Raw genomic sequence first — 23300 nt, 5'->3', positions numbered from 1 at the left:
AGGGGGACTGAGAAATATTTGAATCTAACATGATTAATTACCTTTACAACCTCAGCAAATACTTTAATAAGGACCCTTTAATATATCCAAATATCCTGCACAAGACAGAGACTGTCTGTTGGCTCTTGTCTTAGTTACAAGCTGCTAATCCACTAAGGCAAGAGAATCCAGTTTTGACTTAAAAAAATGAAAAAAAAATATGAAAGATATATAGATATATATGCACAGATATACTTCATCCAAGCTCTTAATTTATGGTGTATTTTTATTTCAGACTCAACAATTATACACTATACGTTACTGTTCCTCAAGAGGACAACTTATCACCTCTTATTTACTGGAGTGTCATGCAAGAAATCAGTAACTAGATGACCTGTTCAATAAAGCTGTCATACCCTAAAACACACAGTGAGAGCCACTGTCCTGATACCTTGGCATGAAGTGAGGATTAGAACATGTACAGGGCCCAGGAAACACGTGCCTCCTAACCTGGGTTTCAATAACACGGCATTATTTTGAAGTATAACAGCTTATTTTGGAAATATAACTATTTCTGAACATCTTCTTACAGATTTCTAAATTTAGAAAACAATTTAAGCCCATGAAAAAAATGTGCTGTTATTTCTGACTTGAGATTTGTAAGAAACTCCTATAAAAGTCTCAACATATATGGCTGTTTAGTGTAATAAATTAACGAAGTCTTTTATATCGACAGTGTGTAGAATATGGAGGATACAAACTTGAGTAAGACATTATCTCTTCTATGTCTGTCTGTAGAAGAGACAGACACAAATATAAACTTCAGTAAAATCTGTCAGGTCTGAAAAGTTATGTACAGTTTGTTATAAAACTAAACAAAGTACAAAGAAATATTTAACCAAACAAGACTTCCTGGAATAATAGAATAAAGCCTTTTTCTTGAGGCCTACTTATATCCTGAAAGACACTCAACTTTCGATTGACACATAATTATTCTCTAATAGGTTCACTGTTTAGTTAATTTATCCCAAGACAAAGGTAAGGAGATATTTTCACTGCTAACTGTCTTTTGACATCTTGGCTCTGAATGGACTTAAAAGGAGTAACAATGTATAAAGTTCAAAAGAAAAATACTAAATGTCCATGTTTTTAAATATATGGTCTAAAATACAGCTCATCACACAGAATCAACAGCCAATGTAACTATAAAATATGCCAAAACGAAGTAAGAAAATTTACTTATTTTTAATTATTCAATCACTTTTTCTTCACCACACTGACAATATTCATATAACTTTACTGTTAACTTTTAAATTTATGTTTTACTTAGGATATAATTAAAACTACTTTCACTAGGAACCTGTCAACTGATAGCAATAACAACATTTGAGGGTTTACTATGTGTCAAGAGCTTTTCTAAATTCTTTACAGCTCATTATTTAATCCTGTTAATTATGTAATAATGTTACCCCAGGAAACCCATGAGTGTGGTGCTGGTGTCTTCCCATTCTAAGATGAGCAGACTGTGTCACAAAAAGCTACTTAACTTGTTCAAGGTTACATTTCTATCGGGTTGCACTGGCAGGCTTAGAACCGTAGTGGTTTGCTTACCGCTCTTAATTGCTACCTTAATATTGAATATAGTGATAACAGAATATAGGGAAAGGCATGGGTGATGGCCCACTGGACAAACTCATCTGTTTAAAAAAAATCACAGAATGATTATATAGTATGTTGGATACTTTAAACTTGAATATAGGAGAAAATAGACAAAAGCCACATTGTTACAAAGCTAATTTCTCCTTATTGTCTAAAAGGCTGGCAGTGCAGAGACTAACAGGTATACAATGGTATTTGTCCCTTCTTGTCAGTAACAAGACTCCTGACTACTGATGGGTACAGAGCTGCCAGGGTAAAAATTACATTTTTATTGTAGTTCAGTGTGACTATGTGTGTAAAGTCTGCTCAAAAGGATCCAAAGTGAAAGTAGCATGTGCAATTTCTGGAAAATATTCTTAAAAGGGAAGGCTTGCCTTTTCTTTATCCTGCTTTCTGGAATGCAGATATAATGGCTAAAGAACCAGCATTAGGCTTGGATTGGATTGTCTTAAGCAAGATAACTTAGATCTATGAAAGTCACCACACCACTCTGGAAATATTAATGCTTCTGTAAGAGAAATAAACTATCTCATTTAATCCATCTGAGGTTTGTTATCCCAGGAGACCCTAACCTTACAAATAAAGTTCTCCAGTGATAAAGTATAAGCTATAATAATTTCATAATGGTTTTAATATAGCTATAAATAATAAATATTCACTATTTCTTGGGACTACTACATTATTATTTAATTTAAAATAAAAATTTAAAATACGTATTTTTAGGTGTCAGTGAAAAAACTACAGAGAACCTACACAGTATCTTAGAAATTAGTCTATTATGATTTTAAATAGCAATTACATAATACATACATAAAAGACAGTTTACATTAGCCACTTTAAATCTGAGCAACTAATAATACTTAGAAATACGAGAACTCAATACAACTTATCACTTTTATAGAAAAATTATAAGATTATACATGGCACATAGAACAAATATCTAGTCCCTCATCATCTACCATTTTAACTACACTGGCCTCTCTTTGCTGTTTATCCAATCAGACACACTCCTATTTTAGAATATTTCTAGTTTTACTTTTTTCTGCTGGAAATGCATTTGCCCAGCCAGGAGTGACGCTGAGGCAAAAGGATCACAAATTTGAGGCCAGCCTGGGAAACTTAGTGAGGCCCCATTTGAAATTAAAGAATAATAATAATAAAAGGGGTTGGGTATGCTGGGTTCAATCCCCAGAGTAACACACACACGCGCGCGCGTGCACACGCACACATATGCACGCATGCACACACACAGGTATTATAAAGCTTGCACCCTTCAGTTATTTCAGATTTGTTTGAGATGGCATTACAGACCATCTTGCCCCAAATAGCAGCTTCTTCCTTTTTCTAACCCATAATATTACACGATTATTCCCTAACAATTTCTGATTACCTCTACTTTTAAAAACAGAAGATCCGTAAGGGCAAGGACTTTGCTCTTTTGTTCTGTACTATATTTCTACCATTTACAATAGTAACAGGCTCTCAAATATTTGTTGAATGGATAAATTAAATATCTTATTCTATTATGTAAATCACAGACTCAACTACATGTGCATGTATACAGGGCACAAGAAAGACAATTTCCAAGAAAACAGAACAATTACAGAAGAAGCCTTTATTTTAGTTCATTTTTCAAGTCTCTTTAGCATTTTGCAGGGGAGGGAGAAACTGCTAATGTTGTAAGATTTTACTCTTTGGCAAGATAAAATTTTCCCTTCTCTACAACTACTTTCTTTAATGAAAACTACTTCTCCCTTAACTCTGCTTTCATTTTCTGAAGTTTTAATTATTCATAGTTAACTGGGATCTGAAAATAGTAAATGAAAATTTCTAGAAATAAACAATTTATAAGTTTTAAATTGGGTGTTATTCTGAGTCAGGAAATTATAATACTGGCCTGGTTTATCCTGCTCAGGATATGGATCATCCCTTCGTCCAGTGTATCCAAGCTGTATATGCTACCCATCTATTGTACATATAATACGACTGTCATGGGATCTCACTGCTCATATACAGGAGCCCCTAGGGGGTCCTTAAATATATCCCTTATGTGTACACAAAAATAAACACCAAATCCCTAATATTCATAGTTAATTATCTCAACATATTCCTCAGTGGTAAGAAAATTGCTAAAAAAAAAAACCCCAATGCCATGGACTCTACCAACATTTTTAAAGAGAAAATTAAACATTTAAGTCACATAATCATAAAAGATCTAGGTTAGAAGTCACATTAATTAAAAAGAGGCAGTATGATGCAGTACATAAAAGTACAAACTTGACAGTAAACAAGTTTCACCACTTAGTAACAGCTGAAACTTGGATAACAATTGTTAATAAGTCATAGTTGCCCAACTGTAAAATATCTACATGTTAGTTATGATAATAAATGATATGTATATGATAAATTACATAGGTATATTAAACACATACATCCTTAATTGAAGATAGATAATGCTTCTTTCTTATTTCCTTCAAATAAAGCATTGCTCTCACTAGACTGGCACACTCTTTCAATATTTTTTAATCATTTATATTTCACCTTTACTTCTAAATCCAATCAGAAAAAAATGTTCATATTGGATGTGGTAAAATCCACTTAGAATGTGGTCATTACCAACCTTGAAAAACTCCAATCTCTGCTCACATCCAAGGGGCAGGACAGTCATTCCTGACCTCATTCCCAAATCTCAATGCATGCCTCATAAAAGCCCAAGAATAAGATCATACAAATGTAGAAAAGACCCTTAGATCCAAAGTACCAGATCCCAAGACAGCGTCAGAATCATTCCTTACCCACATCTAATAAAGACCACCAAGCAACTTCAGAGCCAACTGAAATTAGTCTATTTAACTCACTCTTAAATCAAGATCTGACAGATTTTTTTCATCTAACACTGTTTAAAAATTTTCTGACTTTTACCCAATCAATACTATAAAATGTACTATGGAACACCAAGGAACAAAGAATACCAAGGAGTTTATTTCAAGTAAAGTATAATCACAAAAGACAATAATAACAAAAGATTAAACATAAATCATTATCATCTAATAAGATGATGTATTATCATAGTCACTGTAATAAAACATGCACCTAATAATCAAAACCTTATATGCATGCATAAAGTGGCATAATGAAACCCAATATTTTGCACACTTAATATGTACATATATCTATATATACACAGATAAGCATATATGTTGTATGTATATACACATATATAATACATATATAAGAAAAAATAAAAACTGCAAAGGTCAGAGGAACCATCACAGCCATGAGGAGTCTCAGAAGATGTGACTGAATGTAATGTAGTACCCTAGATAGAATCCTGGGCAGCACAAGGTCTTTAAGTACAAACTAAGAAAATATGAATACCATATGGACTTTAGTTAATAATAATGTATTAACATGGATTTGTTAGTTGTGATAAATGTATCCTATTAACAGATGTCAACAACAGGTGAAAGTGGCAGTGGGTATATGAGAACTCTACTATGTATTCAACTTTTCTGTAAACCTAAAGCTATTATATTTAAGTGAAAATTTTATTAAAAATGTGAAAAAAGTTGAACTAGAAATTGTAAAACTTTTCACTGTATGAGAGTTTTAAATGAAAGTAATGGTGACAGTAAGATTAATAAATGAGCCATCAAATAGTGACAGTGGCAATGATAAACTGGCATAAAACTTAAAATAAAAAACATAAACCATCCCCAATTTACAATGATGCAAAAGCATAACTATCAGTAAAAAGTAGTATTCAATGAGTTACCTGAACTACTCAACACTCAGTATAAATTATGTTAGCTAATGCTGCCTGCCCATAGGTGAATATAAGTGCTCTAACCACGCTGAAGGTAGACCAGGCTAAGATTCAATGTTTGGTAAGGTAGCTGCATTAAATGCATTTTCATGTTAAAAAAAAATATATATATATATATTAAATATTTTAAACTTATCATAAGTTAAGGAGTAGCTATTATGTCTAGAGCCTCCAAAATGAATGTATTAAGTTCATCTTGCAGAAATAAACACAAAGCTCACCAAATTTTATTTAAAAATTAAAATCTTCTAAATGTGCTCTGTAGTGGAATGATTATACAATTGTTTATATGCTAAATACTACACATGATCATTTTTAAAAGTTCTAAACAAATAATATGAATATGAATTACTATAAAAAGAGTTTAATCATTTGACTAATAATTTATTGAGCTGTTCCTGTTCTCTTAGCATTATGACAGATGTTGATGCAAGGTAAAGCAAAAACAAATATGGTAATTAGCAATGACACAGCTTCATTTGAAATATATATATATTGATATATATATATTAAAAACAAACTATAACAAACAACTGCATCTAAATTAAGTAACACAGGTACTCAGATTAAAAAGGTATATGATTTTCTACAGATTTTTAAGCAAACACAACCTCCCCTTGGTGAGGGTCAAAGGAGTCCTCACTGAGAGAGCACTGGGTTGACCAGGGACTGAGACTTCCCACTGAACAAAGACAGTATACATGCATTCACCTCTGTTTCTTTCTGGAACCCCTAAAGTAACAGTTATTAAAGTTTCAGAGAGGTATAACTCTGTCAGGACAAAGAGAATTTAGCAGGATCATAGAAGGACCATGTTAAAAAATTCTATGAAGCTGTAATGTAAAGGGTTGAGTGCTAACTTTATAAAGCAAAAATCACTGAAAAGAAACTTAAGGCAGTGAAAAGGCCATCAAGAAATAAGCCATTTACTGTACCACACACCTGGCAAGGCTCAGAAATAAGTAGCTCAGGTTATCACCCAGGGTAGATGTAGGGTTAATTTTTAAAAGAACCAGAGATACACACGACCACCTTCCTGGCTCTTCAGAAAGGGTTAGCAGCTAGGCCTAAAGCTGCCAGACAAAACTCATGCATCCAGATTTACTTCCCAACAATATGGAAAGAACTAGAAATGAACATTGCCAGGGTCTCACCTGAGTGGCTTACTGCAATCAATACTAGTTAATTGCCCAAACCTCATACAGGAAACTTGCAATCACTCCTTTTATACCTTAAGTATGAATGTAAATAATCAAAGTAGTTCATGAAAGGCTCTAACCTGGAAAAAAATAGAGGAACTTAGAAGAAGCCTAGATAATATAAGGCACTGAAAAAATAATTTTCAAATACCATAATATCCTCTGAAGAAATAAGATCAAACATCAAGAAGATACTATAAAGTTCTGAGAATTGTTTTAAGAAAGTCTTAAAAATCAACCAGCACAAATGTTTAAAATAAAACCATTGATAGGCTGAAATATGAGATCTCTTCAAAACCAAAATAAAAGCAGAAACAATAAAAAATAGAAAAGCTAATGATGAGTACAGGAAGTTTAATATTTAAAGAACAAGAATTAAAAAAAAGAAGCGATGTCAAAAAATGAGACATTATTACAGAAAAATACTCCTAATTTCCATGAATAAATGGAGGTCTGTATTAAAAGCATCCAAATGAATGTTCAGTTTAATAAACAAAAAGGCACGTATATATGTACATACACACCTCAAGGTCTACATTTCACTATTACTTCATTTCAGAGCCACAGGCATGAAAAGATCCTAAAACTTCTCAGAAAGAAAAAATTAAAAATAAAATGATCACAGGAATAAATTTCAGAATAACATGAAATTGAGAGTAGCCCTGAAGTTAAAAGATAGTGAAGCAATGCCTTCAATATTCTAAATTGCCACTGTATAATTTCATGCTGGTCTATGATCATATCTAAGTAAAGTAAGTATATTGTCATATAAAAAGACACTAAAAATTTATGTTCTGTTGGCAAGAAAGTACTGTCAAAACAAAAGTATAAACTGTCAAAGAGGTCAAGACACAGATTCCTCAGCAAAAAGGGATTCCCAGGATTATGGAAGTCCTGAAGTAACTCCAGAGGTAGGAAAGAGTCCATCTGGATAACTATACGATATGCTTGTAGGTACTGAGAGAGGCTTTATAGTTCTAAAAATACTATAATGAACTAGTGATAAGTACTGAAAAAACTAAGCTAAAAAACCAGACAAGGCAATGATTAATTCCAGGAGAAATAAAATCTTATGAAGAAGAAAATGGTATAGTACATAATAGCCAAGGTTCATTTATGAATATTATTTGTATTATCTCAGGAATATAATCCCTGAACTAAACAAAAACAAATGTACAACCATTTTGAGAGTGCAGAGTATGGGAAGTGTTGAGGATGTGTAAGCTGTAGTAGGGTATCAATATATAATAACTCAAATATAAAAAATACAGAAGCATAAGTATATGGCTTACAAATACATGAAAAATCAGTTAATAAAAAAGTTCAAAGCAGCTGCCTCTAAGAAACAGGAATCAGAAGTAGAAAGGATGAGGCAGAAGACCTCTAATTTTAAAAACTATTAGCCTTGTGGCACTGTATGACATATATATATATATATATATATATATATATGTGTATATATATATGTATGTAAGTATGTGTATGTGACTAATTTTTAAAAATGTTAGCCAAGTTGGGGGGAAGGTAAAGATCTAACTATTCAAGTATTTTAAATTTACACAGAAAAATAAGAGATTGGAAAAATTATACATCAAAATAACAATTGTAGTTATTTTAGTTCCTGGGACTATTGATTTTAAAACTTGATTGTTATAGAAATTTTTTAAATGAGTATTACTTTAAATATCTAGAAAACAAACAAAAAATGATTAAATGTTATATTTTTAAGCAAAAGAGATTCTAGGATATTCCTTTGAATTCTATAACAGCTTACAATCATAGGCATAATCATCCTAAGTGCTTGCTTTTATTATTGCAATTATATACAATAAACATGTTTTGTTGTTTTATTTTCCACTTAAAAATGAGAGCCATAAATACATATTCAAAATCATGAGAAACACGTGAAGAACAAACTTTAAGTAAGCACATATGTGTTCTGTAGTGATTTTTAAAAAATCATTACAGTTTTTATCAGATAGGTTTTGGTTTTTTAAAATGAAAATTAGAATGTGTTGTAATTCAAATCACTTAACAAAACATTCAAAGAGGCCTGGAAGAAATAATGATCCATTATAGTCTTAAATTTAATAATACTGCTGTTAATAAAGACAACTACATAAAGATAAGTAAAACTTGAAAGTCTGCACTCATGACACCATTTTTCAACCAAATCTCTAAAACAAGAATCCTTACAGTCATATTTTTGTAATTTGGTTGTTAATTTGCAGATACTGTCACTGATGACAAAAGTTAAACTCCTATAAACTGTACTTTCATTAAGATGAACTTAATTCTGAGTAGCCAGAGGGTAAAGTGTGAAGAGCAAACATCTCAATGTCAGAATATATTTAATAAAATGCACATTTCTCCTATATTAAATATGTTTTAAACTTGATTTTTCTTACTAAAGGCTAGTGTTCACTGGAAAAAGAAAAGAAAAATCCAAACAGTAAGGAGGAAATAAATGTAAAATTTAAATAGAAAATACTCTGTAAAATAAATAGCAATGATTCACTTGAAAAATGAAAGCCAGGGATGCAGCTCCATGGCAGAGCTCCTGTCTAACATGTGCAGGGCCCTGGGTTCAATATCCAGAGGGCAAAAAGCAAATGAAAGCATGTACAGCAATCTTTCCTGAATTACCATTTCAAAAAGAAATTGTAGTACAAGGTAAATCCCTTATCCAAAGAGTTTGGAATTTCTGATACTTTGCTTCACACTTTTGTTCAATTTTGGAACAGCTGTCTATACATACTGGGTTATCTTAGGGATGAGAGCCCTAACAAGAAGTTCATTTATGCTTTATATACACGGTACAAACACAGCCTTTAGATAATTGTATGCAACATTTTTAGTGTCCTTGCCTTTGAACTGTGACAAGTCATGAGGAGAGATATGAATTTTCCATTTGTGGCATCATGTTGGCACTCAAAAAGTTTCAGATTTTGGGGCATTTGGGTTTTGGAATTTGAGACTATGGATGATCAATGCGTATATGTTACTCTTTTTTATATCTTTGTTTCTGACAACTGTGAAAAATCTGACTCTAGGTAACACGGGGGCTGAAGAAAAGCCAACTCAAGTGTTATGAAATGGATCCCTCTCTGTCAGAAGGAATAAGATAGTGCCTTTTAAGTGGAGACGACAGAACTCTGCAAGTACATCAATAGTATTTCACACTTTGCTGTACTTTAATACATGTATTAAACTTTCCCAATTTTTCATAGATATCTTAGCCCTCGCTCTCTTATATCAGAGTTTCTCCAAAGTATGTTATTTTTTTCAGTTTTTATTTTTTACTAGTACATGTTTTCAATATACAATACAACATACAATACACAATCTATGGGTACGGGCCGGGCCTAGGAATCTGCAAGGTAAACCTGCTCTCAGAGGATGAGAACCTCTGTCCAGCTCAAAGGTTCTGAAGTTCCAAAGTACAAGTTCTCACAGGGGATATTAAGGAGTCACGTCAGTTATTTCCTAACTCTGTACTTTAATCTCACAAAGAGAAAACAGAGAGAAAAGTAGAAGAAAAGAAGAATTTGGTACAACTACAACCACTTCACACCTTAGAGAAATAACTTCTTATTTTCTCAAGGGTTAGGGTCCTGAAAATAAGAAGTGGTTTTTCAAGAGTTTCTGGAGTTTAGCAATCAGTACTTAATAAAAACAACCCTATATATTCAATGAGTCCTACTACATAAAACGTTTTAAAAGCATTCACTTTTACATGTACATGTACCACTCCCCACCTAACCATTATGTACTGCTAACGTATAAATAAAAATGAAAAATTTTTAAAAAGCTTCACTTTCTAAACATTCACTGCATAAAATAATATTTGAAATGCTTTTTCTTGAATTTCCTTCCATTGTTCAGGGTACACAGGTGAAGACATTACGACCTGCTGAGAGAGAGCTTTTCAAGAACTGTTATATAAACTATATTCTCATAGTTTTCAAGTCAGTTTTTATGAGCTGAAACTAAATTTTTGTCTTTATACATTAGGGGAGAGGATAAGCAATTTCTGGAAGAAATGCTGACACAGAAAGACCTTTTACAGATGGGGCAGGTGGGGGGACAGCTTAGCAGTGGTCTGTGTTGTTCTTCTGTTTTAACGGGGAGTGATGTGACGCAAAGATAAAAAGATCGTGGATTATTTAAAACAGGCTTGCAAATCTACGACTGCAAAATCACAGTTTTGTATTGGCAAAGTGTGATTTTCTTTAACCGTTTAAAAATCTCCATATTTGTTCTTTCTTTGCAAAAAAATATTTTGCCTAGAATCAAGACTGTCATCAGAAAGTAGGACGTTAATTGAAGGAAAACACTGCAGAATAAATAAAGGAGATGGGTCAGTGTCACTCCTACCAAAAGGAGCACAACAGTGTGTTAGTGCTCGCAGTCCAGAGGACCGAGTTAGACGGAGTCAGCATCAGCCAGCCAACACGCTGTGCAGAGACAGCCTCCTTCCAGTTCCTCAGACGTGACAACCCAGCCCGGCTTCTGCATGTGCTGTTCCCTTGGTCTAGTTGACATTTTCCTCCCAGTGTTTTTCCATAAGTGTGTGGCTCAGGCTTCAGGTCTCAGCTTCCTTTACTTGGCATCTACATGAGGTGCTTCTGTGTACTTCTTACTCTCCCTCCACAGCTCACACTGAGCTGTGCCACTCACAACCATGTTGTGAGAATAGTTCACCAGTCCTGTGGAGTGGCCTGGGTGGCAATGAACTAAGTTCTTCTGCCAACAGCCTACAATAACTTGCCAGTCGCCCGAGTGCACCTTCATGGAAAGGAACCCTCTAGCCCAGGAAAGCTTTCAGCTGGCTATAGGCTCAGCCAGTTGTCTGCTACCTCAGGAAAGCTCCTCAGCCAAAACTACTCAGTCAAGCTGCTACAGAATTCTGACCTCCAGAAATCATGTGAGATGGTACATGTTTATTGTTCATTTAAGCTATGAAAGTTTGGGGAAACTTGTTTTGCAGCAACAGATAACTGACAAATATTATCTCTCTTTACTCAAGCTCACATAGTTTTCTACAAATGTTTACATTAACATAAAAAGAAACAAGAAACACATTTTTATAATTGATTCCCAGTTTAGTTCTCCTTTTTCATCAAATCTCATGAGAAAGATAAGGGAAATGGCTGGTTTTTAAAACATATTTTAAAAAGTAAAATAAGATGCATTTTATTCTGGGGAAGAAAATTTTTTTTCTGAAAGGGATGAAAATATGAGAAAGAGATAGGATACAAGTGAAGTGCTGCCCAAAAGATACAGAATGGAGAGGACAAGCAAATTCATGGATTAACCCTAGTTGCTTTCTTCCATTTTCCATTGTCCTCCTTTGGCAGATTCCACTGAAATCAAGCCCAAAGGAAGAGTGTGATGATCAGAGTGTGGAAAGGAGAAAAAAAATATATATCATACGACACTGCAACAAGCAGTGGTATTTGTACTAGTAAGAAAAGGAAGAAAAAAACTTTTAAGTGGCAGCACTCAGGCATGAAGATAATTTTAAACACCTATATGATGGGCATTTGCAGACGCTCCAGTCTTATTCTTTAGTTTATGTGGAGGTTTCTCAGAATTTTTTCTTTTCTCTTGACCTTGCCATAATACACATGGAACAGAAACTATATCAATAAGAAGAAATTTGTCACCATGATGCTTCTTAAAGTTGGTGAGAAGTACATTTTTCCCTTTCCCACAGCCAAAGGTAATTTTTCTAACAAAAAGAAGTTTGAATTCACTTCAGAATTTAAAAAAAATTACCCCTTTCCTTCTGTTCTTTCTATTTCCTTTCTCCAGGTCCCCTCTCTAGCTTCTTCTCCACTTTTATAATTACCCAGTCCAGGAAGAAGAAAAACTGAGGTAATTAATACTGCAGCAATTAGTATCCAAAAAAGCCTTTTAAAGAAAGACTGAGGGAAATAACAATGAAAATTTTTTCATTATCCACCAGTAACAATTAATAATCTTAACTTTATCTTGTACTAGAATTTCTAGGAATTTTCTTTTTACACAAGGAGATAAACAGAAGAAATTCATCATAAGTTGCCAGAGTCTACTCTTAAACAGCACGACAGCGAGAAGAACTAGACCCACACAGAGATTCCGAAAACCTAAGCTAAGTTTTGGATAGAACAAAAAACCTGCACTCTAACTGTATGAGTTTGTAAAGGGGAATTATCATTCACCACCACCTGTAACCGCTCAGCTTCTGAAGCTTCTTAAAATGAAAGAATCAGAGACAAGCAAGTCTTTTACTAGCAAAATCAAGAAAAACGCGGGGGGGGGGGGGCGGCTGTGAGAGCAGAGGCGTCGCCCCGCTGAGGGCCCCGGGCTCGGCCTTCCAGATTGCCGGTGGCAGCCCCCGCCGCTGGGCGTGCGAGGGAACCCTTGCTGGTCTGCGTCGCTCTCCTCTAGGCTCCGCCGGGTGGTTGGCATGGCCCCTGGTAATCAAGGAGAACTTGCCCGACAGAAGAATATGAAGAAAACCCAAGAAATGAGCGAGGGAAAAAGAAAAGAGGATAGCTTGACTACTTCTCAGAGAAAGCAGAGGGACTCTGAGATCATGCAGCAAAAGCAGAAGGCAGCTAATGAGAAGTCTACGCAAACAGGAGAAAAATAATGACCGGCTCTGGGAAACGTGGGTGCCACTGCCAACTGGTACATCATAAGCTACAAGATCAGGATTCCTCAGAATGAACAAGCATTACATGTGCTATAACTCATCCTCAAAACTGTTTACCTCAAACTTTGTTTTTCGGCCTTAGTGTGATGTTTTAGAACCATTCTTCAAAGAATAAAACATCACGCATGTAAAAAAAAAATCAAGAAAAACAGGTATCTGATCACAATTATCAACTTAGCTGCCTAACACCTGCTGCCAACATTAAATTCTAGAATTTGCAGGCTGAATCTTTTAAGAGAATTCTTAACTGGATTTATAGAATTAAAAATGAAGGAAGTGTATAAAGCAGTTCATGGTTTTAATTCTTGAGAAGTTCTGACCCAGAAACAATCTGTTAAGCTATTCCTGAACTCCTGATCCAGTGAAACTATGTTAGGTTATATTCACTGTTGTTTAAGCCGCTAAGTTTTAGGATGATTTGTTATGTGGCAGTAGATAACTCATCTCTTTCCTCAAGTTGACAAAGTTTGCTAGATTTTCACATTAACATAAAGGGTAATAAGAAATATTATATAAAAAAATGTAAAATTATTTTTACACTTATATACAGAATATGTACATATGAAACAAGCACATTACACTTCTGCAGATAATCATTAGTTGACACAGGTGCTACTTAGTGCTTATTTTTTTTTAATAACTGGTAAGATAAGCAGACAGGCAGGAATATATGTAAAATTGTTTTAAAAAGTCACCTACCCTTAAGAGGATCATGCTCTGCTCTCATAATATCAATAAGGGAATTTTCCAAAGAGTGCATATTCAAGCTGTCATACATTCTACTTCGATCCTGGAAGAAAAGAGAAAGACTTATCATCTATGTGATTCTTTTCAAGATGTGGTTAAATATACTATCTAAAGTATCTCATATAACAGGACATCTGATTAATTTGATATTACTAGTCAATTTGTATTCCAAGAAAGCACCAACAACTGAGGATAATAGGAGCTACAACATCTTTTTCTAGGGACAATGTTTTTAATACACTTATCTCTGAAATACAGTATCAAAAGTAACCTAATTTCATTGGAAATATTAGTACAATATAGTAAGATACTTTCATTTTCTATAAAGATTCTTGAAATTTTATACAGACAGAAAGCATTTATATTGTTTATTTAACTTCTAAATTTTCACACATATCTAGAAAAACAAAGACACTGGCATTTGGAGAGTAAATCTCTAAGGGGAAAGAATTTAATTCCATAATTGCACCATACTTTAAACATCTATCAGACATTCTATGTTATTGGACTTAGTCATCTGAATTTCCTAACAATGAATGCATAAATACCCTACACAGTAAAGATCAAAGGCACGAGTACTCATACCAGAACAAAGTTTAATGCCTCAGGTATGTATAGTCACACCTCTGGTCTCTGTGCTGCAGTCCTCCCTCCTGGACTCCTGCAGAAGAGGGCAGGCAGAGGAGGGAGCAGTGAAAGCACTCTCAGCTCCCTCAGTTTTCTGCTTCACCAAGTGTCAGAAGTTTTTCTGAATTGTCAGAAGTCATTTATTCAGCCCTTGAATTTGCTTATGACAAAGAATGTGATTATTTACTGCCCATGACCTTACACTGCATTCTGTTCAAGACATACTCAATGTACGTGAGAAAATATACACGAAAAGCTATCACAGTAAGGTGTGGCCCATGCCCTCCAAACAGCCTGGAGTCTTTTCTCAAATAGGTCAGTGCTAGTCCACACCCATTTTGGCCATGGGTGTGCCTGTGTGCATATTTAAATATATGTGCATGATGGGGGGCCAGGATAGGTCATTTGAAACTCTTCACAAATGATTACCACTGAAAACAGAAAGGGAGGAATCAGAAAGTTAAGTGGTTAAAAAGTCAACACAGAAATCAAAACAAAGCATTTCTTAACCTGGGTCCATGTGCTTCAAAAGATATCTTCATTCACTGGAATTATACTTAGTGTAGTACTTAAGTGGGTATATGCGTATTTTTTTCAAGAAGAAAATGTTTTGTAAGTTTTCTAAAGGGTTCACAATCCAGAAGATTCAGAACCAGTTCTTTAGAAGGCTGAAAAAAAAAAACCCTAAGAAATTTTCCTGAGAATATGCTCATTTATTGATTCTACGTTGATGTTTAAATTAGGATTATAAATTAGGGTTGTAAAGCTAGGGTGCGTGAATAAGCATTGTAGACTAAACAAGGTGCTCTCAAGGAATTAAAAAGGGTGGAAAGTAACACTGAATGGTGGAAAGAATGCTAGACAGAGCTGGGCATGGTGGTGCACACCTGCAATCCCAGCACTCAGGAGGCTGAAACAGGAGGATAGCCAAAAGTTTGAGGCCAGCCTGAGGTACACAGTGAGTTCAAGACCAGCCTGAACTACATAGGGAGACCTTGTCTCAAAAAAAAAAAAAAAAAACCCAGACAGAAGGCTCTTATTCCATCTTTATCACCAGTTAACTATCAGTTCCCTTGACTAATTTTTACTGAAATACCCTTGAAGAATCATACACCTATCAATAACAGCTATTTACTAGAAGAGTAACTTGCTATATTATAGCTCCCTGGTTCTCTGTGTCTCTGAACTTGAGCATGCTTCAGAGTTATCTGGAGGGCTGGTGAACACAATGACAGAGACATATAACAGAGTCCGATTCTGCAGACCTGGAGTGGTGCCTGAGTTCTCAGGTGACACCGATGTTGCTGGCCTGCAGACCACACCGCGGACAGCACTGGGTTTCCTGACACTGTAAGTGTGAACCCTCTGGACAATAACCCTATCACACTAGAGGATGCCTCAAGCTACTCTGAAAATTATAGAAAGACTCAAAGCACTAGAACAATAAGTGAAATAAAGCTTGAATAGAAGAGAGGATGGCTTTGCACAAAAATGACCTACCATTTTAGCAATCTGCAAATATTTCCATCTTTTGCGTGTCTGCTATACTGTGTTCAACTAATTTGATTTTCCAGTCTCTCCCAGTAAACTTCTAAGTTAATTACGGCTAGGAACCTCCTGAACATAGAATACAGCCAGCTCTAAAATGTCTATTCCATGAATACTTTATCTCTACCACAAAATACTTCATAAAAATATGTAAGTTGAGTTCTAACAAGGAGAGGACTATACTTTTTAAATGGTAATTATAAAGGACTATAAAGCTTCTAAAAATCCTCCCAAGAATAGAAAGTCAAATGTTAACTAAGCTGAGACAAGTACTGGATATTAATGTGGCCTTGGTATCAACCTCAAATTTCCAATCACCCAAGAGAAGACTGTTATTACATTCAAAGTGCCAAGATACATTTAAAATAGAATTATAAAGTCATGATAAAAGTTGTTCACATTAATTAAGCAAAAGCAAAGCCCTCTGAAGGTATGATGCTTTACATAGGTCCTGGGAGTGTAGTATAAATGCTTTATAATACTTTATATTCTACTTAACCAACATTCTTGGAAATAATATGAAGTGTATTGCACTTCAGATCTATCTTTTCAGGCTCGTGATTCTAAACAGAATTATTCTATGCCCCATCTTCTTCCATCTATGACCGTAACCGATAGTGACTCTTAATATCACCCAACTGGTATTTCTCAAAGAACTTTCTTTTTCTGGGGGGAGGGCAGGAGGCACCTTCCCCTTCCATTGCAAGGAGTGTATGACCTTGCTCTAGAGTGCAATAAAATTATTAAAGTACTGTCAATGGGCCATGGACAGTATCTAAGGTATGAAAGGAAAAACTCTTGAGGAAGCTATCCAACAAATACCAATAACCACTGTATAATCAATTCAGAGTGGTTACTCAAAACAGTAGCATGTACTAACTTTAAACACCTGTGTCCAAATGAATCTGAGATGGACGTTAAGGTCCCTGATTTTTATTCTTATCTCAGATCTTTGAATACTTCTACTTTAAGAAAACAGCGAAGCTCTTTTACCTATTAGCTTAGTTATACTTTCTTAAATATCAGCTGCATCCCATATGATTTTTAAAGCAAAAAACATAAAACAGCCTAGAGCAAGCAAGTCATAACATCTCATAATCACCTTTTGAATTTAAGTAATTTTAGGGGACAAATAATGCCATTAAGTAATTTTTGGGGATCGAATTCTGACTTTTAAGAAAACAAATAAATCTGGCTATAAGACAAGCATGCATTCTTCTGAAATAAGGGTATTTGAAAAATTTTTATTCATGAAAATTGCCATTGGTTTAAAAACCAAATAGAAGTCCTTTGGCAATTTTAAAGGAACCATGAACACAGCAATACTGATTTGTATTAATATGGAATATCATAGCAATGTTTCTTACACTGAGTGCATTTCAAGTACAATTCAAGAATTAAACACAGGAGAGGAACATAAGAAACCATCCACTACTCAAGCATGCATATAAGGGCCTATTTTCTTTCTTTTCAGGGTACAAGTCTGAAAACTTATGTTCCCGAAGTTCATCTGGTTTAAGAGGCACAACCTATGGAATGCTTTATTAGATAAAAATACTGAACTTGGGCCACTATTACTTCTTTTCATGTCAGGTGATATTATACACCTAGATGTCCCCCAAAGGCCTCACATGCTCACAGGCAGGGCTGTTGGAAGGTGATGGAATCCTGGTGGCTTATAGAGGACTTGCTGTCAGGGGTCTGGTGGGAAGATCCCACCCAGCAGGAGTCTGGGACCTGACCCAGAAGGGTGTGTGGCCTTTCCAGCTCCGCCTCTCTCTGCTTGCTGGACGCCATGACATAAGCAACTTTCCCCTGCCCTGGCCCTTCCACCATGCTGATTCTGTGCTTCAGCCTGAAATTCTGAAACTGTGAGCCAAAATAAACCTCACTTCCTTTAAGCTGTGCGTGTCAGGCATTGGGCACTGTGTCTCAGTGACAAGACAGTGACTAAGACACATAAATTAAGACTCAAATGATATACTTATCTGAGAGATCTCCAAAATGTGACTTATCACAATATTGTAAAAGCTTGGATATTAAGTATTGGCAGAAAATATCTCCGATTAATTCAAGGTAGTCTGTGTGATATAGAGCAAAACTCTAGAACTGAATTTTTTGCTGATTCCCTCAATTAGGGACAGGCAAATGCACATATAGGATTTATACACTGTATTATAGTTGCTTGATGTTGCTTTGTTTACAGTAAACTGCTGAGCCATATATAAACTTGTGAATAACCTGAGTTAAACGGATATTTACTTTGATTTAAAATATATAAGTATTAATGAATAAAAATATCGTAACCTTAACATCTAATTGAAAATTCTGTGTTAGAGTAATTTAGAAATCATATTTTTAAGTATGATTTCCTGCAAGAGTAACTAGCTAATTCTGTTGTAAAGTAAATTCTCAGTCTAAAATAAATTAGCAAATATCTAATAATCATTTTAAAGTCAGAAATGTGCATACAAACTTGTATTTGCTTTTTAAAAATCTGAAGGTTTTCCATTAATCTTATTAAAATAAGAAATTCCAACCTACAAAATTTTACTTATAACAGATAAGATTAATCTATCAAACTATTTCTTTGCCATTTATTGAATTCAGTTACATGTTCAGATCTTGATATTGGTTAAGGCTTGAAAAATCCAAGCATAAGACTTAAAATTTCCCTTCTATAAACTAATATATTCTAGACCTAATTAATTTGAGAAAAAGGGGAAAAGTTAAATGGTTTAAAATACTGTATTTGTCAATAAAGCTACAAATATTAAAATGTTGTACATGATGACAAAAGGTCAGAAATGAAAATAATACCAGATATTTGAGTGTTCATTTTTAATAATTTCAATTTTAAATTTAATTTTGCTTTAAAATGTTTGTGATTCAACATTATAAAATACCAATTCAGTTTGTAGTAGCTGCTGCTGTATTTTTAAGAATCTCAACTTCAAATACCTCAACCTTTTATGGAAAGATAGAAACACAGAACAAATTTTATATAAGAACCCTGAAGGGTCTTAAAAGAGACGATGACATTCCTTTTAAGACTAGTAGGAAGGTCTCAGACTGCCACTTCTGCTGCCTGACACCACTACCTTATAGCTTCCCTGCAAGAACCCAAGCCCCTGACAGTCTAAAAAGAAAACCAAAAAAAAAAAAAAAACCCAAAAGGCCAGAGGGTTAGGATGAAAGAGTAAAGCCGAGAAACATGGAGAAACAGAGAGAAAGTATAAAAGCTGGCTACCAAGGCCCGAACATGACCTACATCAAGGTCCTCCTCTCCTCTTAGAGATAAGGAAGCCATGGCACAGAGATGAAAGCCCATAAACTGGGCTCATTCCATGTTACAGATTTTGAGAGGAAGAGGAAGGAGATCTAAGTTTCAGACCTTTCTCTTGAGATCAGTTCACTTTCCACTACCGTCTTGCTTCATTGCATTACACCTATGCCCAAGAGTCCATAGGCAATGCTAGTATTTCAACATTCTACCAAAAATGCATCTTTAAGCACCAAAATCCTTTACCCTAAAATCAACTTACAGAAAACCCTAGGTTGTAAATCTGGTCAAAGAGAGTGGCTTTGATTGAAGTCTAATTCTTGTCAGGTGGCTGTTCCAGAGCCCAGTTTGAAAACTTCCCTTTTGTTATAACCTCTATCTATTCTCTAGCTATACTCCATCAACTAAAACTATTTCAGTAAACTAATTGTGCAACATCTGGCCCTGCCCCCAGGACCCAGACAAACCCTATTGCTTTTTTTTGCACACACACATAGAATAACCATGTCCTTTCCTCTCTCAAAATATTTGCCTTGCTACTTTCAAAATAATTACAGTGATTTTTCTTTCCTAATATATAATCTCCTTGGCCCTTCAGTATTTAATTTGAACAATATAAAAAGGCTACCATAAGTAAAATGTCACTCAGACAAGTTAGCTGGACCAGATTGAAAAAAATAATAGAAATAGCTTAATAGTTAACTTATTAACAAGATAAAAATTGCCAATTACACGTGATAACTACTATTTCTAAGTGGAGATACTGGAAGGACAACTTTGGCAAATAAGCAGAATTTTTCTAAAATAGCTGCTAGGGGTTGATTACTGAAGTTAGGGCTAATCCTCTGCATCAGAATGTTCACAAATGTATTATTAATCTGCTTACACAGTCTTTACTTTTAAAATCATCTCTTGCTATTAAATTGACTGTGAAAGGGCCTTAGCTAAGGATAACAGTTTCATTCACTTAACTCACAGAATGTCAAGTCTAAACTCAATCAAACATGGCTTCTGTAAGAAGAATCCTCATAGTTTACGTAAAGACTGAGTTTTGTATGTCCTATAATAATCCTCATCACTTCCACCCAGTATACATTCAAATTCAGTCTACAAGAAGACAGCATTTTGCAACCACAAGGCTCTTGAAGATACATAATTTGAAGGCTGAAAGCACAATAATAAAATTTACAATAAATAAATACTATACCCCAACATTTTTATAAAGGTGAAATACTAAACTAAGGCAGGGCTTTTTCAAAAATAGACCTCAAGACAAATACAGAAGATTTCAAGAGAAAAATTCACTAGGAAGGTTTGTAAAACATGATCCTAAATAAACGTATGACTTTGTATCTAATTGCAAATTATTCTGAAAGGAGATAAAAACTGTTTAGTTTGACTGATGTTTAAAGTCAGGTGCTCTTGGGTATATGATTAATTCCTCTTTCCAAAAATATTTATTATGCTTTAGAAATATAAAATTACAAATCATTTAAATTTGAAAATGACTATTTTATATCAAATAGTGTAAATATTGCTTTAATGCCCACTGACATATGCTTAAATAGGTATAATTGAATAGTAAATGATAAATCCTACTCATAATGTAAATACTAAACTCCTAGCCAAAATCCTGGAAAATACACACTGTGCAGCCTACCTGGTCTATTCTGGATGTTCCGGCTGCAGTGCACCAACTATCTTGGAGTGAATCTGAGCCCCAAGCTGGCAACTGCAAACTAGATCTCACCTTCAATAGCATAGAAGTTTTCATCAGAAATAAGCAGTTCTCCTCCCCATACCAACCACCCACCAAAAAAGAAAGAAAACAATCAAAGTTCTTCTTGTCTTAAATCTTTGTTCTACCCTCTACAAGTTTTAGGGAAAATAAAATTTCAGCCATAAGGGAACCTCAACAAAATATTAACAGGGGTGAAAAAAATATCTAGTCACTTTAAGTATTAGGCCACATTTGGACAAATACAGTCATCAAACCAGTGAAGCCAAATTTGAATTAGATATAAAAAAGCCTTAACATTTTAACACTACTCTGCCAAAATCACAGCTGTACCAAACATATTCTAATATACAGACAGCTAATGATTGAAAAATCTGAGTATTACAGTTACATAATATTTTAGCTTAGCTATATTATAGGAGAAACAAATTTTGATGGTCTGCTACAAATAAAATAATTTTTATTTTTAAGAAGCCGCTAATTAAAAGCTTCTATCTATATTTAAGAAACATAAAAGGTTTCACTACATTTTAGAAAGCTTGTTTGCAAAGCTTATTCTGCATTGTGTTATTTTTTACATTCCCAATTTTTTCCTGTGTATTTTATCCTTTGATAATTAAAATATATGCTTAAAAACTAGAACCGTATTTTATTTGTTAATTTTACTATATTACTATCACTACTGCCACCACCCAACTTCCTATTTTGAAAGGTTAACATTAGAAACAAATCCATTTACATACCATTCTTACCTGTAAGGGTAAGAGTGTATTACTATTGTTGTCTGTTCTGAACACATTATCTTCAATCCAAGACTTTGGAGTCAATGATGGAGTAGAGCGAGTAAATTTCGGTGGTGCTATGACATTACCAGAAAAGGGTTTCTTCAGTGGAGATATCTGATTCAGAGTTCCTGGAATCCCCATGTTTCCCGTCCTCCGATGTTCTCTGCCGTGCATGGCTCCCCAGGACATGCTTCCAGTGCCCCAGCCGCTGCTCTGATGGTTGCTCCACGGGGACTGCTTCAGAAGAGGCTGGCGAGAACACAGCTGTTTCAGTTACAGGCTCTAACGCGGTTAGAATTCAAATTCAACCTGTACACCTGAGCTAAAAAGGTACACAATTATTCAAAAATGAAATACTGATGAGCAAAAGAACATTGTAAGTAGCTTACAGTCACAGGCTAGAGACCTTCCTATTTGAAGTAGTATATTTATTTAATGTTGGGCAAGCTTTCATCTTCTTAATATATTTCACAGAAACAGAAGCATGCAATCCCTTTTTTCCTACAGAAAGAACTGTATACATGGTAAAGATGAACTATATCTACTTCTAACATTTTTAAAATACATGTTTAAAAGTATGCTTTTAACTTTGAAAATCCTTAAAGACATAACCTACATTGTGATCAGAATGCAATTATATTCTGCTACGTCTTGTTTATTAAGTGGTCTTTCTTAAAATATCCCAGTTACATACGTCTGTTGTATAAATTAAAAATGCCTTTCGAGATATGGCAGTACAGGAAATACATCTTTTTTTTTCATTGTTCACTGGACTTTTAAGGTATTTCATTCCAATTTTAGTACAGTTTCTTTTTAAAGTGTTTTTATTTCACTTATCCATGAACTGTTAAGCAATTATCTGCTGTTACCCATAGGTGGATCCACTGAGATACACTCCCAATAAACTATGGACTTTGATTACTCTTAATAAACTTAATACAAGTCTCTATTCAAGTCTCTTAAAGTCATTTTCAAAAGTAAATTATATTTCAATCTAGAACCTATGGCAAGAAAAACTGTCATCGAAGAATGGAAAATCCACCTGTCTACAGTAGCTTTTTCTCCTTTTCAGGGATGTATAAATTATTTGTAATTCTACTGCCAAGGAGTTAAGACTTAACAATTTTGTGCAAAGATTTAGCCCATGGAAGTATGGACACGCTGTTACTTAAAATCAATAAATATGATACTCTGAAAAATAAACCT

The 23300-nt window shown here is 34.5% G+C and overlaps 1 protein-coding gene and 1 pseudogene across 4 annotated transcripts in view; one reads left to right on the top strand and one right to left on the bottom strand.

Moving 5' to 3' along the window:
* Positions 1-23300, bottom strand: part of Cpeb2 (cytoplasmic polyadenylation element binding protein 2) — a 58559-nt gene that overhangs the window by 31679 nt on the left and 3580 nt on the right. For 3 of the 4 annotated variants that reach the window (XM_087187379.1, XM_013073101.3, XM_021260270.2), the window contains exons 2-4: positions 22062-22343; positions 21232-21321; positions 14066-14156 (exon numbers count right to left, since the gene is read on the bottom strand). In XM_087187379.1, the coding sequence (XP_087043505.1) occupies positions 14066-14156; positions 21232-21321; positions 22062-22343 (463 nt within the window). The remainder of the gene's footprint in view (positions 1-14065; positions 14157-21231; positions 21322-22061; positions 22344-23300) is intronic. The other variant, XM_087187380.1, reaches the window with a different exon arrangement.
* On the top strand, positions 13114-13315 carry LOC101723699 (small EDRK-rich factor 1 pseudogene; annotated as a pseudogene).

This window comes from Heterocephalus glaber, unplaced genomic scaffold, assembly GCF_053883595.1.
Source record: "Heterocephalus glaber isolate CG9 unplaced genomic scaffold, H.glaber_assembly_v1.0 deba00001509, whole genome shotgun sequence".
Classification (NCBI taxonomy): Eukaryota; Metazoa; Chordata; class Mammalia; order Rodentia; family Bathyergidae; genus Heterocephalus; species Heterocephalus glaber.
Note: the sequence above shows the minus strand (reverse complement) of the source record. Positions and strands in the feature narration are given on the sequence as shown.